This window comes from Peromyscus eremicus, chromosome 9 (genome assembly GCF_949786415.1).
Source record: "Peromyscus eremicus chromosome 9, PerEre_H2_v1, whole genome shotgun sequence".
Taxonomy (NCBI): domain Eukaryota; kingdom Metazoa; phylum Chordata; class Mammalia; order Rodentia; family Cricetidae; genus Peromyscus; species Peromyscus eremicus.
Window position 1 is genome coordinate 42607271 of NC_081425.1, and position 19245 is coordinate 42626515.

The following is a 19245-nucleotide window of genomic DNA, read 5'->3' on the forward strand; positions in this document are numbered from 1 at the left end:
GTACAAGACTATTATGTCTAGACGATTACGTCCACCAGTATTTATTTGTTTTGCAGACATTACCTTTTTTATATTACATTTTTTCAACTTGCTTACCTTTGTTGAAAGTACTTTAAACGTGCTCTGCTCCGGCACTACAGGGTGAAGCAACCTCAGTTTCAAATTGTAATCTTCTCCAGAAGGGAGTTTCACCACAGCAGACAACTAAGGAAAACAAAGTGGGCATCAGATTTGTAAATATACATAAAAGGCTAAGTATTTAATAGAAATACAAATCTCAGCAATGCTGCAGATTAAGTGTTTTACATAGATAGTCAGATTTGTGTGTTCTGTTTTAGTGTGTGTGTGCTCGTGAGCGCGCATCCTCCTACACCTGCCACGTCATGTGGAGGTCACATGACAGGCTTCAGGCGTCTGCTCTCTCCCTTCACCATGTGGAACCCCAGGACTGAACTCAGATTGTCAGGCTTGGCAAAAGGGGCCTTTATTCACTAAGCCATTTCACCATCTCTGGAATGTAAGATTTAGGTACTTCAAAAGTGTATTAGTTACAGAGCTAATCACATATACTTAATATTCAAATGAAGAAAACAATACACAAGAACAAAGTAATAGAGCATATAGTTTTAAAAATGCCTACTCATGTGTAAATTATGTTAATTCTACCACACTACTGCTTTTAAGTATCTATCATGAGGAAGAAAAAGATATTAAATCATATTCATTTGATTTAGTTAAATAGTTAATATATTGAAAAGTTAATATATTTTAAGACATGTATAAATCTCATACAACTAAACTTTTTTTGTGTGTGGTGGTGGATGGGTGGGTGGGTGGTGGCGGTGGTAAACTAAACCTTTTCAAAAGTAATATATGCCAGAAAGTTTAACCAAAGCATGGATCTTAATTATATCGACCCCGTTCTGCTTTACCCTGCAAATCTAGCCAAGGATGCACATAAGCCAGTGACAGTGGCATAAGTTCACCATGTCTAGTAAGTGCACAGTGACATGCACTCCAGAGTCAGAGGCAGGAGGATTACAGCAGGTTCAAGACCAGTCATGGCGACATAGTTCAAATTTTGAAAAACTTCAAATGAGTTGGGCAGTGGTAGCCCATACCTGTAATCCCAGCACTTGGGAGGCAGAGGCAGATGGATCTCCATGAGTTCCAGGCCAGCCTGTTCTACAAAGTGAGTTCCAAGACAACTAGAGAAACCCTGTCTCAAAGAAAAATAATTCAAATGAATGCTTCCAATTTTTATTTATTATTTTCCATATTATCTCAAGAAAAAATGGAATATATCTAATAAACTGGTATAAACTATTCTGCAATATACTAAACTCATAAATAGTATTTAACCTCTATATAATAGATGGTTCAAAGATTCATTACCTCTTTTTCTGAAAATTCCACATTTACATCATTCTTCTGAATATTCTTGATCATAAGTGTAATGATTACTTGAGATTCCGTTTGATACCAATCATACCTATTTAAAGGAATATAGTCATATAATTTCTGATTTTCTTAAAGTTGTTTGTCAAATTAATAGACTGTTAAGTAACAAGAGCTCCACCTTGAGGAAGACAGTAACAAAGCAGCTGTAAACAACAAGGAAAACTAAATTCCTGTCACCTACATAAGAAGAGAGTGGGAGGCAGAGGATCTAAACCTTCCTAGCAGGTACAGACCCTCTCATTTCCTAATAATGCTGTGCTTAAGCTAATACAGAAGAGGAAACTTGAACAGTTACCAGTTCTCTCATTTCCGCCTGACGCTAACATTTGAAAAACAGATTGAGCCGGGCGGTGGTGGCGCATGCCTTTAATTCCAGAACTTGGGAGACAGAGCCAGGAGGATCTCTGTGAGTTTGAGGCCAGCCTGGTCTACAGAGTGAGTTCCAGGACAGGCTCCAAAAAAAAAAAAACAAAAAAAAACAAAAAAAACAAACCAGATTGAGATTGCTAGCTCAGAAAAATGAAGTGATTAGCCTCTGAATCAATCAGCAGCATTGAGACAAGGGACACAGGTCAACCTGGGTCAATACTCTAAGCTCTGTTCACCCCAAGAGGGGAACAGATACAAAGAGGAGACACAACTGAGTATAAATTACATAGATCCCCCACAGTGCCAGCAAATTATACACCTTTCTCTTTCACTTAAGTTTTGAGGAAAGACCACTGTGTCTAAAGAGTCATATTTTACATGTCCTCCCACAACAAAAGCTCTGAAAATGTAGGCATTGTCACTTCCAAACTAGAATAGACTATAATCTCCCAGAGGGCAAAGCTGTTTATCCTGCATTATTATATGTCTAAAACAAGGGAAGTGCCTGCTTCACAGTATACTTATAAACTGTTTTGAACTGCCACCTCAGCTACTTAGATTACAATAAAAGCATGTTGATTAAAGAAACGCACTTCAGTAGTCTCAGCAAACACCTCCACAATTCAGTGATGGCGCACAGTTCTACAGCAAACCATCAGGTGTTTCTGTTATCATCTTAAGAACACAAGTTCTTTAACCAGGACTCACAGAGACTGAACCAACACCCAGGGAGCCTACATGGGACTGACCTAGGCCCTCTGCAGATATGTGACAGTTGTGTAACTTAGTCCTCTTGTGGAACTCCTAACATGGGAGCAGGGGTTATCTCTGACTCTTTTGCCAGCTTTTGGGACCCCTTTCCTCATGCTGGGTTGCCCCATCCAGCCTTAACATGAGTGGAGGTGTCTAGTCTTACTGCAACTTAACATGCCACATCTGGTTGATATCCATGGGAGGCCTGTCCTTTCCTGAATATAAAAGGAGGAGTGGATGGGCGGTGTGTGTGTGTGGGGGGGGGGGGGTTGGAGCAGAGGGGCAGTGGGGGAGGAGCTGGGAGGAGAGGAGGGCGAGGAAAATGTAGCCGGGATGTAAAAAAAATAGTAATGATAATAAAAAAATGTTTTCTCAATAAAAAAATATTAAAAAAGAACACAAGTTGTTTACATGGCTAGTGGATAATTTTTGTGTATGTTTTGTGCATGTATGCATGTGGCTGAGTGTATGCTTGTATGTGTGTGTTGGCCAGTGGTTGGGTGTCTTCCTCAACTGTTACCTTTTTGAAATGGGTTTATCACTGAACCTGGAGTTCACTAAATGGCTAGGCAAGCTGGCTGGCCAGTGAGCTCCAGGGATCCACTTGTCTCCATCTACCCAGCACTTACTTGGATTACAGATGTGTGCTGCTATGACCAGTCTTTTTGTTTGTTGTTGTTTTGTTTCTATGTGAGTGATGGGGATCCAAACTCAGGTGCTCAAACTTGCAGGGTAAGCACTTTACTGACTAAGCCAAAGTCAAAGCCTTGCTATTCATTACTATGACTGCAGTACTAACTCTGAACTCATGTAGAACATTCCTATGAAAAACTGATCCAAATATAAGAGGCAGGACAAGGACCTTATACTTGTCCTGCCTCTTATACTGTGAACAACAACTCACCTACATGGCACTTGCCTAGCATGCATGAGGCTTTTGCTGGTTCAATCTTCAGCACCACTATCATGCACGTGCATGTGCACGCACATGTACACACACACACACACACACACACACACACACACACACACACACATACTCCACCACCACTAGCATGGCAAATTTCAATTCTGTGCAGCCTACTGCTTCTTTACATGTTTAACAGTATCAACTTAACTGGAAGCAGCTCTCCTTAATACACAGAAAGGCAACATAATATGGAACCAAGCAAAGCAAGTTTAGAGATGAGAGCTATTTGAATTATTTGTTAATATTAATTAGTAGACAGCCTTAAAATGTAATTTTTCATAAAGACCTAACACAACTTTTAAAAATAGAAAATATTTAAAATTACACAGTACACTCTGCCTTCTGTGAAACCAGAGTTTTCTTCTCTTTAAGCACATTACCAGGCACTGCTTTATAAAAAAAGAAACACTTACTTGATTTTTGACTGAGTTCTCTGAGATGTAGACTGATTTGGGCAAGGTGAAAGAGAAAGATTTTTACACGTTAGTTTAGCAGCTATATTAAAAAATTCAAATATTATTAATTCACTTAGGCCTATGGTTCTTTAATGTGGAAAAAGTACAGTGTACCATCTTAACGCTTGGCAGGCTGCTTGGAAGGAGGAGCAGGAGTTCCAGACCAGCCTTACACATTGAGACCCTGCCACAACAACAACAAAACTTTCTACAAGCATGACTGGGAGAACTGACTTGTGTAGTCTATCCAGTCATAAGATCGGGTTAGCATTTGGAAAACCATTTTCAGCCTGATGTGGTAGAAGTACACCCTACATCCCAGCACTTGGGAGCTAGAGACAAGAGGAGCAGGAGGTCAGGCTCATCCTCAGGGACAAAGCAAGTTCAAGACCAGCACAGGATACATGAGATTCTGTCTCAAGAAAGAAAAATCATTTTTAAGAGACAGTATAACCTCAGGCTTAATTACGATATCAAATGCTGCTCTAAAAACCGGAAAGGACCATCTCAATGGTTAGCTTCAGAAGAACATTTTACTCTATTTAAGGTATCTCTACAACACACCCCGACCATGAGGAAATAAACTGACTTTTACTTCACGCAGTCTCATTCATAGCCTAGGCTGGCTGAACTCCTGATCCTCCTGCCTCTGCCTCTTAAGTATTATAAGGATGAGCCACCATTCCCAGCCATGGCAATGAGAATTCCCTAATCCACATAGCACTGATAAACTGTATGTCCACTAGTTAGGGCGATGGGAAGGTAAAGATGATGCCCAGAGTTATGGGTGGCCTCTGCATTGTCCCTAAATGAAAAAGAAAGCAACCAAAGTGAGCAAAACCATTCTAGAGGTGTGAAGACAACTCGGAGTTCCAGTTTGCACACAGGAAACAATTACAATTTAGGTTGGAACCAGGACAAAAGTAGACTAAATCAGGCCAGAAGAGATGGCTCAGCAGTTAAAGTACTGACCACTCTCTAGAAGACCCAGGTTCAGTTTGCAGCACCAACGTGACAGCCCACAACCACCTATAACTCCAGTTCCAGGAGATCCAATGCCCACTTCTGTTCATCCAAGGGTACATGTGGTGCGTATACACATACATTTAGGGAAAACACTCAAGACACATTTAAAAAAAATTCTTAAAAAAAGATAGATGGACAGATGGACAGATGATGGACAGATGAATAGATGATAGATAGATGGATAGATAGACGATAGATGGATAGACGGACAGACAGACCAACAGACCAAACCACAGCACGACAGAACACACTAAAGCTCTGTATCCTTTATTACTGGACAAACGGAGTTTTGTTATGCAAATACCATTCTGTTGTTCACAGACTAAACAGTTTAGATACAAAGTATCCTCAGATCCCAAAGGTTACATGTAGTGGATGGTACCATTGCAAGAAGCAGGGCTGGCTGGAGGAAAGTCACTGGGGATGAATGCTTTTGAAGGTTACATTGGGTACCCAGTCTGCTCCCTTTTTCTCTACTTCCTGGTCCCCCTGATGTAAGCAGCTATGTTTTGACTGATCTCCCTAACCAGATGAGTAACACTGAGTCAAAAATAAACCTTTCTTCTTCCCTTAAGTTGCTTTTCTCAGCTCGCAGTACTTGCAAGAGCCTGGCCCATACACAAACCCCACCACAAACCTAGCCTAAGGCCTGAACAAAGAACTATCAACAGGTGAATTAGGAAGCCAACCTGTCAAGACCTCTCCAATCAGTTCCTCATTTACTGCCCGGGCACCTAGGATTACGTGGTAAGCACAGGTGGACAGAGATGGTTGAACAGGGCTTCAATTTTGGAAGCTGTTCTAAACTTTACCTATACACATGCATTGCCTAATGCTCCCAGGGAAATCTGTCTAAAGCAGATTAGTTCTGTTAGACACACTTCATACATGAATATATCTCGCAGAATAAGTTGTTTTCTCAATGTCACAATGTAATTTTGGAAACTTGAGATGGAAATCTTCCTTAAAAGATGAATGAGCATCTCAAAAAGGTAATTATCCATAAAATGAGTTCTACACACATTTCCCAACTCCTTGTGATTTTCTTTCTTGACTATGTATGTGACAACTACTCCTAAGACAGTATGTCATAACGTAACTGCATTATATGAAAGTCTAAACTGATAAAAACCGTGGGGCTTGGAAAGATGGCTCAGTAGTTAGAAGCACTGACTGCCCTTCCAGAGGACCCAGGTTCGATTCCTAGTACCCAATGGAAGCTCAAAACCACCTGACAACTCTAGTTCCAGGAATCTGATGTCCTCTTCTGATTTCCACACATACCACACACATATATATAGTACACAGATATACACACAGGCAAAACACTCATACACATAAAAGAAATTTTAAAAAATTAAGTTCACCACATACTGTTACTTTTCCTTACAATTACACAGTAATTTTTTAAAGATCTGTTCATTTTTATTTCTGTGTATGTGTGCCTGCCTAAGTGTCTGTTCATCACATGTGAACAGTGTACTAGAAAGCCAGAGGGCGTCAAATACCCTGAAACTAGAGTTACAAGTGATTGTGAGCTACTTGATGTAGATACTGGGAACTGAACCTGAGTGCTAGGAAGAGCAGTGAGTGCTTTTAACTACTGAGTCAGCTCTGCAGCCTTGGCACTGTAATTTAAGATTCTCATGTCCAAAACATTAACAAGTATTAAGAATGAATCAGACGAATAAAAGCATTTCCAGTGTACTTTACACCTACAGTGTTAAAAAAAAAAAAAAAAGCCCTATATGATGACAACTATTTAACCTAATAAGTTGTAGACACTGGCAAGGAACAGATAGAAAATAATCACACTAAAACCCCATCAGCTTAGATTACACACTAACTTCATTAAGACAACCCAGTACTTTACATGATTAAAACTTGTAGTTTTATTTCAACAAAATAAATTATTTCAGATAACTAATATTTAAATGGAATTGTTTAATATTTATGAGAGCTCATCTCAAACCCTGGCTTAAATATATTTGATTCATTAAGTTTAACATGACTAAATAAACATGAGGGGTGAATGGACTTACCACTTCAGATTCTGATCCTACAAAACATAAAAAAGGAAGCATTTTCAGATAACAGTATGTTTGTAGGCAAGGCTACAGACATGATTTCTACAACAAACACATCAAGAAAGCTAATTCTTTATATATTTCAAATGAAGCAAATTGTTTCTATTGAAGCAAATTGTTCTATTTAACTTTAGATTCCTTGATTACCTTTTACTGGTAATAACAAAATACTTTTGGCAAAACAAAACCATTAAATTTTCCTTCTGACGTAAGAAAGACTAAAACTGAGGGTCAATCAGAAGCAGTCTATTACTGGGGCTGGGGTGTAACTTAATGGTAGAGCACGACTTGCCCAGCATGTACAAGGCCATGGGTTTGATCCCTAGAACCAAGAAAGGTTAAAAAAAAAAAGAATGTGGAACCCGCCCAACATACTTACTATTCTGAGTCTCCTGGCATCTTTGAATCCAGATTGTAAAGTTTGCATCTGCACCTGGAACAAAAAAACAAAAACAAAAAACTTGACTGTAAAATTCCTCATGTGAACAATGTAACAGATTCATTCAACCAATATTACTAGCAGCCTATTATGCCTGAAATAGTGTAGGCACTGGGAACTGAGCAGTCTATTAATAAAATAGATACTGCCTGCCCAAACAGAGCACAGCAAGCACAGTGCTAAAGCTCTAATGCAACCATGGGTTTACCACTGAGCTGTTCATCTTAGAAAACTATTCTGTTCAACCAGTTCTAACCCCAGTCAGTCTCATTAGTTCCTCAGATGTTTATAATCTACATTTCCTGCATCTACCCCGATCTTAAAGTAACTCTCTCATAAGGCAAAGGAAGCATGAATGAGATGCCCAAATGAGTTCTCATCCCTTCATCTTGCTCTACCATTTCCTCTGTGATTTTGTCTATCTTCAATACTTTAGGAAACAGTCACATCTCCAAGTTACATGATATCCAAGAAACTGAACATACATAGTAAACTACATATTTAGAGAGCAGAAATGTAAACGAAATCAACAAATTATTTACCTCTGAAGATCTAGAACAATATCTAAATAGTTTCTATGCCTAGTAAACAGTGCTAAATATTAATTGATCAAAACAGGGTTTCTCTGTGTAGCCCTGGCTGTCCTGGATCTAGCGCTGTAGACCAGGCTGACCTCGAACTCACAAAAATCCACCTGCCTCTGCCACCCAAGTACTGAGATTAAAGGCATGTGCTGCCACTGCCCAGTCATACAACATTTCAAAACTGTCTGATTTATGAGAAATTAAACTAGTCATGTCTTATCAAAATGTTAGTTAGGCACACATGCACTATATTCTTTCTTCTGGGGAACTATTATGTTCAAACACTAGTCTTAAATAACCTATTAGTCACACAACCAGTAAAAGCCTCTTACCATACAAGGGAGAAGAAGGCACAATGCAAAGGATACAGAATATAGAATGCCTCACATCACAAAAATTAGAAAACCAGATTCTTTAGATTTGCAAAGAGCAAATCAATAGCTATAGAATCTATGTGCCCAAACTACAGAAAACAAATTGAAGTATTACTGTTTCCCAGATATTTACCTTCCTAAGTTATTGCTTCTGTTTGTATACTGGAGCCTAAAGTCCTTTCTTCTGAGAAATTATGTACAAGAGCAATGATAAAGCACTACAAAGTAAAATTTTAAAATATGTAGCACTTTAGGAGCAGGGCTTGTCAATTTCATCATTACTGACATTTTGGACCAGATACCTCTCATGGGAACAATCATGTGCACTACAAGATGTTACTCAAAGATCTTCAGTAGCCCCCTTCCACTAGTTATGACTATCAACAATCTCTTCAGACACTGACAAAAGTCCCCCTGAAGTAAAACTGTTTCCAATTAAGAACCTTTGTTTTAAAGAACTACAGTAACATTCAACCACAGGAAAGAAATTAAATAACACAATTTGGATTATGAAATTTCCTATAATTTTCTATAAGATTACTTATAAAATCTACCTTTTGGTAGCTTTCTGGCACTCACTTTCTCTATGTAACTAGATCCTGGTTCATACACACTTGCTGTGGAACAATCCTTTTCTACACTGTGAATATGTATCACTCTCACTAGTTAATAAAAAGCTGACAGGCTGGTAGCTGGGGAGGAAGTTAGGCAGGAAAACCAAACAGAATGATGGGAAGAAGGAGGGCTGAGTCAGGAGGGACACCAGCCAGCCAGCCAGCCAGCCAGCCACCAAGCAAGCAGGATGTGTAGAAAAAAATGAAGTGCATGAAGGACGTGAAGTAACTAGCCATGAGCCATGTGGCAATGCATAAATAGAAATATGGGTTAACTTAAGTGTGTTAGCTAGTAACAAGCCTGAGCTATCCATCGAGCATTTATAATTCATATTTAGCCTCTGAGTCAGTTATTTGGGACCAGGAAGTCAAGACAAGAAATGTCCATTTATAGTACTTCTCAAAATCATGGCAATTTGAAGATGCATAATACTCTCAAAACTATTTGTGCCTGAGAATATAGCTGTGTGTCTACAGGAAGCCCTGGATTTGATCCCCAGTACTACATAAACTGGGTACAATGGTGCCTGTCAGTAATGCTAGCACTCCAGAGGTAATGGCAGGAAGGTCACAAGGTCAAGGTCATCCTCAGCTCCATAATGAGCTCAACATCAGTCTAGGTTACATGGCACTGCCATAAACAGGAAGAACCTGTATCTCACAAGGTTCAGACTTAACCTTTACTTGTCCATACAAAGACTCGGCTGTCGAACCTCCTCTTTTAGCAACCTAACTTAGAATGGACAGTTTTTTAAATTTTATTATTTTATGTGTGAGTGCTCTGTGTACATGTATGGATGTATGTCTGTACACCCTAGCTGTGTCTGGTGGTCTCACAGGCCAGAAGAGGGTGTGGGATTCCCTGGAACTGAGGATACAGGCAATTGTGTATGCTGGATCCCCTGGAAGAGCAGCCAGTGCTCTTAACCTGAGCCATATCCAGCCCCATTAACTCACTTCTGAATAAGAAATCAAATTAAATTTTCACTTTTCCAGTAGAAGAAAACACAGCCAGGCTCTGGGAGAGACTAGTTGCCAAACAAGCAGAAGGACTTCAGTGTGACCTCCAGCACTCATGTAAAAAGCCAGGTGTGATGGTGTGAGCTTGGAATACCAGCAGTGGAGCTCATTGGCCAGGCAGGCTAGCCTAACAGAGCAAGGCTTCAGTCTCATCTCAAAAAACAAAGACAGTTCCTAAGGAATGCTACCTGAGGTTAATTACTGGGAAACACATGCACTCAACAAATATTCATGCACATGCCAGGAGGGCAGCTAGATTAAACAGCAAAGAAAGCACATTATTGTGGAATATTATTTTAAGATGTGTTACATTTGTTTATACTGTGTAACGTTTATTTAATGATGCAAAGATATGTTGCATTCTTTTATGTTCCATTTGTTTAACTCTGTGAAGCTGTGTTACTGAGCCTGTCTAAAATACCTGATTTGTCTAATAAAGAACTGAATGGCCAATAGCAAGGCAGGAGAAAGGATAGGTGAGGCTGTCAGGCAGAGAGAATAAATAGAAGAAGAAATCTGGGAGGAAAGGATTGAGGAGTGAGAAAAGGAGAGAGGACCACAGGGGCCAGCCATAGAGCAAGCTATGGAGTAAGGAAAGAAGAGATTTACAGAAATAGAGAAAGATAAAAGCCCAGAGGCAAAAGGTAGATGGGATAATTTAAGAAAAGCTGCAAGAAACAAGCCAAGCTAAGGCCAGGCATTCATAAGAAAGAATAAGCCTCTGTGTGATTTATTTGGGAGCTGGGTGGTGGGCTCCCTAAAAGACTAAAAAGCTAAAAGAGTAAATAACAAAACAAACACACAAAACTACATTTTGGCATACCAACATGAGGCTCTCAAATTTCCACAGGGCCTGAGAAAATTTGAAGGGAAAAAAAAAAAAGACACAGCTCCTTTAAAGAGAGGTAAGTGCCCTACAGCAGAGCACTTACACAGCCTTTTTCATGCTAAATAGAAACAAAAAACCTAAGTAAAAAAAAAAAAACGCCTGCCTGCCGTAGTGCAGGGCACTGGCATTCCATAGCTGGGGGGCTGAATGCAGTTCTTGGTCATGCACCTCTGACCAGGCCTCAAGCTTTAGGCTTGGCTCTCATGACCCCAAAAGCAGCAGAGCCAGATGATAGAGTGTCTGGAGGACCCAGCTGTAGCTTAGCAGTTTAAAGTTTACTCAGATGGTCAAAAAAGACTACAAGTATGCAGTAAAAGAGATCCAGACAGAAAAAAAACCTCTAAACAGGTTCCAGTGTGTTTTACAATGTGTACAGGTGTTAAGAAAGAATATAGATATATATAGTCATAGAAAGAAAGAGTTTAAAAAATAATAAAGTCTTTAAAGAGACAGTGAAAGTAATATAAAAGAAAAAAGTCACGTAAGATGGGAAACACACAGGGAGTCTAGATCCTATATAATATTGTGTTGATTCTGAATTTTTTTTGAATGCTGATAAGCAACCACAGCTGCTAAGAGACATGAGACTGAAAGAGGGACTGATGAAATAAACAGGCCTAGATAGTTTAAGAATGCCTTAACTTTAAAATGGAAGTAAAAAAATGTATTTGTAAAATGGAACTTAAAAGATGCATTACTTTGGAAAAGCAGTTTTGCTTCATTCCAGGTTACTATGGATCAGGTTTGATCAAAAGAGACTTCCTGAAATTTGGCAGGCGATATCTATCAACAAAGGCTATAGATGGTCTTTCCAGGACTTGGCCATTATCTCAAGGACCTCTAAAGGTGTTTCACCCACAGAAAACAGGGAACAGTCTAGAGAAAACAACATCCACATTCCCAAGAGTTGGGTTGTGGGAGGCTTTTGGTTATTTGGTGGGTCATGGATGTTTGTTATCATTTAAGGAACTATAGAAATATAGGATAAAAAGACAACTACTAATCTCTGATATGTTGCATTGGCATGGATTGTTATAGTGATACAAATTTAAGGTTATTTTTGTTATACTGTATATATGTTGCTACTCTTGTTTGTGCTTATGCAGCTCATTTAAAAATGCAATGTATAATTAAGAAATGAGGTTATAATCAAACTTATAGTCAAAATTTGGTATGTTTTCAAGGTAAAAAGGTATATTTTAGACAGATGATTTTCAAACACTTCAAAGAACTACAGAATATAGCATTTAAAACGTTTAATAACCTAAGGTTTTTCATGACAATGATACACATCTGCTCCTGGCAGCACTAATTTACTTCATAAAAGAATGATGGGCATCAAAGAAACTCCATAGGAGTTTGCTTTCTGTGTGGCAAGATGAGGCATTTGGGTAAGACACTGCTTTTGCCTTGACTGCTTGACGTATGTTTGATAAACTGAATATGTAGGACCACAGGAAAATGACTAAACTTTGCCAAAACAAGGCAGGATGGTCCTTCAGAGTTCCTGCTTCACAGAAGAGTCTTCCAGACATTCTGCAGGACAAAGAGGAAAGGTTCACTGAAAAGTCTGCCAGATATTCTAGGCCTGTAGGCTGAAGATGAATGCCCCAACTATGTAGAGGAACTTTGGGTGACTGTCCAGGCAGCCAGATCTCTCTGTCATTTCTTATTTTTGGAAATTGCTTGCAATGAACTTCCTGTTTACTCAGATGATACTATATCCTTCTGGGGCCTTTGATGGAGTTGAAGACTAGATAATAATAATTGTAGTTTTCCTTAGTTATGATAGAAAGTAAGTTAGTTATAAACTTTGGATTCACTAAGAAAGAATAGATAATGGAGTATTTTCTCAGAATATGTGAAATACAAATGGACTGAATATTGTAAATAATTCTTCCTTGATAACTGTTTTCATTGTATGTAGTTTTACTATGTTAAAGTTAAAATCTTTCATTTTTATTTAGACAAAAAGGTTATTTTGGTTAGAACATACTGTACATACGTTTCTACTCTTGTTCAAGGTTTTATACCTAAACAGCTCATTTAACAATATAATGTAAATTTCTAGTCCTTGAAAGTTATTATTACAAACTATTTAGGATAACAAAGAAATGCAGGTTAGTGGTTAGTCACCTATTACAATCAAACTTGCAGTCATGTTAGGTATGTTTTCAAGGTCAAATAGAGATATATTTTAGATAGACAGGTGGTCTTCAAACACTTCAGAGACCTACAGAATAAGGCATTTAAGATGTTTTAATAGCATAAGGTTCTTTTTGTTTATGACAATGAGACATGGCTGCTCCTGGCAGCACCAGTCAACTTCAGAGAAGATGATGGGCATCAAAGAAATTCCATATGGAGTTTACTTTCTGTGTGGCAAACGTTAGCCACTGGGCAAGAAAGTGTCCTTGCTTCAACTGCTGACAGCATGCTGTCCAAATTGGACAAGCAGGGTATGAAAGAAAGTGACTGCCAAACCTTGCCAAGACAAGGTAAGAAAGTCCTTCAAAAACCCTGCTTCACAAATGTCTGTCAGATATTTCTAGGCCTACAGGCTGAAGATGGATGCCCCAACATTACAGAGGAACCTTGGGTGACTGCCCAGGCAGCCAGCTGTTTCTGTCATTCTTAGTTTTGAAAGTTGTTTGCTCTGCACTTCCTGTTTACTCAGGTAATATTATATCCTCATGTTTCTAATGAAGTTGAAGACTAGACAGTTACAGTTTTCCTTGTTATCAAATTCAGAAAAGAAACTCACGAAAAAGGTTTAACGTGTATAAGGCTGAGAGACATAAAATGACAGTTTTGGGTTGGTAATGCAAGCTAGGATAGAAAGTGAATTAGGTACAACACATTGGATTCACCAAAACAGGATAGATAAATGTACTATTTTTTCTGAATTTGTCAAATGCTATGGACCAGACATTGTTAATGTAATTACTGCCTATATATATTTGTATATAGTTATACTTATTGCATAGTTTTTCTATGTTAGTTAAAACCTTTGCTTTTTATTTAGACAAAAGGGAGGAAATGTGATATTTTGTTTGTGTTCTGACAAATAAAGCTAGCTTGGAGTCAGAGGGCAGAGCTAGTCACTAGTTAACCATAGAGGTCTGGACAGAGGAGACAGGAAGCAATAATGTGGGGCGGAGACAGGATCTAGGTCTTTTTGGTCAGAGGAACTAGAAAGGTAGGAAGCAACTATGGCTGCTCCCCTGCTCCTCTGATCTTTCAGGTTTTTACCTTGATATCTGAGTCCTGATTTTTTATTGATAAGATTAATTAGATTTATGCATCATTACTTCATCTATCTAAAAGATCTGATTGGTCTAATAAAGAGCTGAATGGCCAACAGCAAGACAGGTGGGGCTGATAAATAGAAGGACAAAAAGAGGGAAGGAGAAGGAAGAAAAAGAGAGGAGGATATCAGGAGCACTGACCCAGCCACAGAGCAAGCCAGGAAGTAAGAGTAAAGAAAGGTATGTAGGATAAAGTTAAAGCCCAGAGGCAAAAGGTAGACGGGATAATTTAAGTTAAGAATAGCTGCGTAGTGGCCAGGCGGTGGTGGCGCACGCCTTTAATCCCAGCACTCGGGAGGCAGAGCCAGGCGGATCTCTGTGAGTTCGAGGCCAGCCTGGACTACCAAGTGAATTCCAGGAAAGGCGCAAAGCTACACAGAGAAACCCTGTCTCGAAAAAACAAAAAAACAAAAAAACAAAAAACAAAACAACAACAAAAAAAGAATAGCTGCGTAGAAATAAGTCACGCTAAGGTTGGGCATTCATAAATAATAATAAGTTTCCATGGTTATTTATTTGGGAACAGGGTAGCAGGCCCCCAAAGAGTAAAAGGAGTTAAAAAAAAAAAAATCACATAGTTTTTGGCTTCTTCCCTTCCTTCCCCTTTCTTTTCATGTATGTGTGTATAGTATGCCAGAACATGTATGTGCATGTTTGGAGGTCTGAACTGATGTTATCAACCTTTCTCTATTGCTCTTCCTCCTATTCTCTGAGGCAAGTCCTCTCAATCACAGAGGTCACTATTTGGCTAGTCTGGATAGCCAACTTGCTCCAGGAACCCTCTGCCTCAGCCTCCTCAGGCTGAAACTCAAGCAAGCCGCCACCCCATCTGGCACTCACAAGGATGCTAAGGACCCAAACTCCAGTCCTCTTGCTTGCACACCACATGCTTTAATGGCTAACCACTGGCCAGACCCTAATTTTAGTTGCTAATGGCAAAGTTTACCTGTGATTGAAATGCTAAAGAAAGGTCAATTTAATCAAACTTTAAGTGAATTCAAATTCTAAAATCAACATGAAATAATGAAGAAAAAGGGTATTGGGTTTCTGGGACAATAAGATTTTAATAAAATTTAGATGTGGTATTTAAGATCCAAAAAGGATATTCATTTCTGAAAACGTAATTCTGATACTTACTATCTAATTTCTGTCCTTCTGCAAAAGTGTCTAAAGCAGAAGCATAGTCTTTTTCATGGTATTCACACATCCTGTATGAGAACATTAAAGACAAATTAATACACACACATGAATCATGCAAAAGAGCCTTCTGTCTAAATAAAGACACTTTTTACTTTTATATGCTGAAAGAGAATTTCAAGTGTATGCTAATAAGCCAGAAGGATTATTTTAGATACTATAATATCATAAAACTCAGTTTTAATACTCAGTTGAAGAATCTGATTTTAGTTGTACAAATATATCAATTTCAAAAGAATTAGTTTCTCAGTTAACTAAGTCATTCTTATGAAAATAAGCACTGCTTAAATACAAACAAAACAGACAAGTTTTTGTTTACTACTCCTTGTGGCTGTCTAGCTTTGTTGACAGAGAACATCCATCAGTTCCAGCCACACTTTGCAGTTACTTCAGTCATCATTACTTCAAAACCATACATTATCTCATTCTTCAGTTAACATAGTTACATAAGTTAGTATTGTATGGTTACAACATATATAAATAGCTTATAACAAATTTACTCAACAAATCCACACCTACTAGCTATAGTCCAAACCCATGAGTTAATTACATACCCTTTCCTCAGGAAAGCAGTAGGATTATTTGGATTGAGTTCAAGAGACTTCTTTACATCAGCAATACCATCTATATATAAAAAGGTAAGGTTGTTTAGTCAGATATTTACAGATCCAGCATATACTGCACACAAACGTGAATCAGGGCCAGCACAATGGTTCAGCAGAAAGAATACTTGTCATCAACCTTGACAATCTAAATTCAATGCCGAGAACTCACATGGCAGAATGAGAATGGACTCCAAGTTGTCCTCTGCCCTCAATGTGTGGCATATACAAGCTGGCATACACAGACACACATAAAATAAATAATGTAAAACAAATATATCAGTATTTTATTTTTAACCTCTTAAATTGGTGAAAGACAAATAGTTTTAAATAAGGAGAAACTAATCTAAGATAAGATGTAAGTATTACTGATGGATGATGTCGTTCTGTATGCTGTGAATGTGTTGCTCTGATTGGTTGATAAATAAAGCTGTTTGGCCAATAGTGAGGCAGAATAAGGTTAGGTGGGACATTCTAACTAGAGATGAGGAAGGAGAAAGACAAAGCAGAGGAGAAACTGCCAGCCACCACCAGGAGAAGCAAGATGTAAAGTACTGGTAAGCCACAAGTCATGTGGCAAAGTATGGATTTATAGAAATGGGTTACTTTAAGATCTCGCTAGCTAGCGAGAAGCCTGCCATGGCCATAGTTTAAAAATAATATAAACCTCTGTGTGTTTACTTGGGTCTTAGACCGGGTGGGACACAGGAAAACTTTCAGCTATGTATTACTTTCACATCTTCCTTGTGGTCTTATATTTAGCTTCCTTCTTTTAAAAAAAAAAAAATGTATTATGAAATTGTGTGTATGCCTGTCTGTCCACTAGAGTGCAGGGTCCAGGGAGTCCAGAAGAGGGTATCAGAGCCACTGGAGCTGGAGTTACCAACAGTTGTAAAGAGCTTTTAACTGCTGAGGCTTCTTTCCAGCCCCCTCTAGCTTTTTTCCTTAAAGCTCATCTGTCATCAGTAAATGAAGCTGTGTCCCAAAGCTCATCTCTTTTTCTCATTAACAATATTTATGTAACTCAAGGCACTGAATTCTTGCCCCACTCACATACACACTCAATATATTAAAGTCACACAACTCAGAAATACATTTTTATTAAAAATTGCTAACACAAGGAATAAATAGTGTATTAATAAATGAAGTAGTATACACCAGTGAATACAGCCACAATGAATGACATCTCTATAAATTCTCTGCCCACTGAAGAAAAGATATGCATAACTGTTAAATCAATGTTACTCAGCAGGTTTCTCCCATGAAAAACCATGTTAAAAATCCTCAAAGATGTTGCTGAGGAGATGGCTCAGCAAGGAAAGCCTTTATTTGCAAACACAAAGACCTAAATTCAATCCACAGCAGCACCCCACATAGGAACTCCAGGTGTGGTCACTTATAACCCTTGGAGGCTCACTGGCTATCAGTCTAGCCTAATTGGTGAGCTCCAGGCCAATGAAACATCGTGTCTTCAAAGAGATGGACAGCATTCCTGAGTGTACCCAAGGTTATCCTCTGGCTTCCACACACATACTCAAGTGTGAGCACAGGCACACAGTGACACGTCCACAGAGACTCCATTCCAACATTCTAACTTGGACAAATTTGTAAGTAAACTACAAAATGACAAAATAGTTTGTAAGAAACATTACCACGATATTTCCCAAGAAGAATGTGACAATAAGCTCTCTGACAGTAATACTGTGCATCATCTGGATTCTGTTCCAAAGCCTTAGTCAGCTCCTACAAATACAAACACGTGGAAGGTCAGTAAATAATGTGTAAAGTCAACAGATTCTAATTAAAGCATAACTTAAAATCAAATAACCTGTGAACACAAGCTATTTAGAGAAAAATAAGAAGGAAACAAACTTAGAGCTTGTCATTGTAAAAGGATCACTATTTCCCACATTAAGATCTCAATAAACGGCAATTATTATCATCTCATTTATTCCAAAAGCTCAGCTGATATAAATAGACCAGTTCAGAATTCCTCCTCATTTGAAGAAAGCCCAAATACCATGTAGAACTTGAGGTGCCTAGAAAATGTAAAGCTATCCAACTTAAAAAAAAAAAAAAACAAAAACAAAAACAAAGCAAGGCGGTGGTAGCGCACACCTTTAATCTCAGCACTGGAGAGGCAGAGGCAGGTGGATCTCTGTGAGTCTGAGGCTAGCCTGGTCTACAGAGTAAGTTCCAGGACAGTGAGGGATGTTACACAGAGAAACCCTGTCTCAGGAAAACATACACACACACACACACACACACACACACACACACACACACACACACACACACAAATGGAAACAGAAAAAATTAAAAACAAAACAAACCAACAAACAAAAAACCCTTAGAAGTTAAATTTAGAGTTCATGGAGGTTAACAGAATGAGTTAAATATACATCCAACTGGCCTTCCCTATCAATTCCAGAAAACCAAAATAGATTACAACATTCTGCTCAAAGCCCAGATAAAATCCCAGGATAACTGATTAAGAGTTAGCATTAGAGAGATGAATATCTTCACTGCCCTAGGTAGTCACAGTAGTCACACAGTAGTTGGACCATTAACAATGCAAGAAAACATCACATGGCAATAAGGCCAATGCCAAGTGCAGACAAAAAGACTGATTCTCTGTTCAATGCACCCACACACTAGTTTTTATAAAAGATGTATTTAAATAGCCACTCACCAGTGGCCTTTTTTTTTTTTTTTTTTTCAAATCTACTGATTCCCAAAACCAATGTATACCAGGAATCAAAACAGACCTAAAACCAGGATGGGCGATAGCCTGACTGGCAGAGGACTTGTTCAGCACCAAGTCTTGGGATTCAACCCTTGGCACCTACAAAACTGGATGTGGTGGCATATGCCTGTTGTCTCAGCACTGATGAGGCAGAGGCACAATTGGGAGTTCAAAGTCCTCCTCGGCTACACAGCAAGTTCCAGACCAGCTTGGTTTATATGAGACCTTGTCTGAAAAAAAATTAAAGAAAACCACCAAAATATACCTATAATCAACGACTTCAAAAGCACTGAAAGTATCTAATCCAACCAGTAACATCAAACCCTTTACTGTGTCTCTGCACAAAGCTTT

General features: G+C 38.7%; 1 protein-coding gene across 1 annotated transcript in view; it reads right to left on the reverse strand.

Moving 5' to 3' along the window:
• Sugt1 (SGT1 homolog, MIS12 kinetochore complex assembly cochaperone) overlaps positions 1-19245 on the reverse strand; it is a 34334-nt gene that overhangs the window by 8366 nt on the left and 6723 nt on the right. The window contains exons 3-10 of the mRNA XM_059273282.1: positions 17801-17891; positions 16101-16170; positions 15487-15557; positions 7501-7554; positions 7077-7093; positions 3967-3998; positions 1396-1492; positions 36-204 (exon numbers count right to left, since the gene is read on the reverse strand). Coding sequence (XP_059129265.1) covers positions 36-204; positions 1396-1492; positions 3967-3998; positions 7077-7093; positions 7501-7554; positions 15487-15557; positions 16101-16170; positions 17801-17891 — 601 coding nt within the window. The remainder of the gene's footprint in view (positions 1-35; positions 205-1395; positions 1493-3966; positions 3999-7076; positions 7094-7500; positions 7555-15486; positions 15558-16100; positions 16171-17800; positions 17892-19245) is intronic.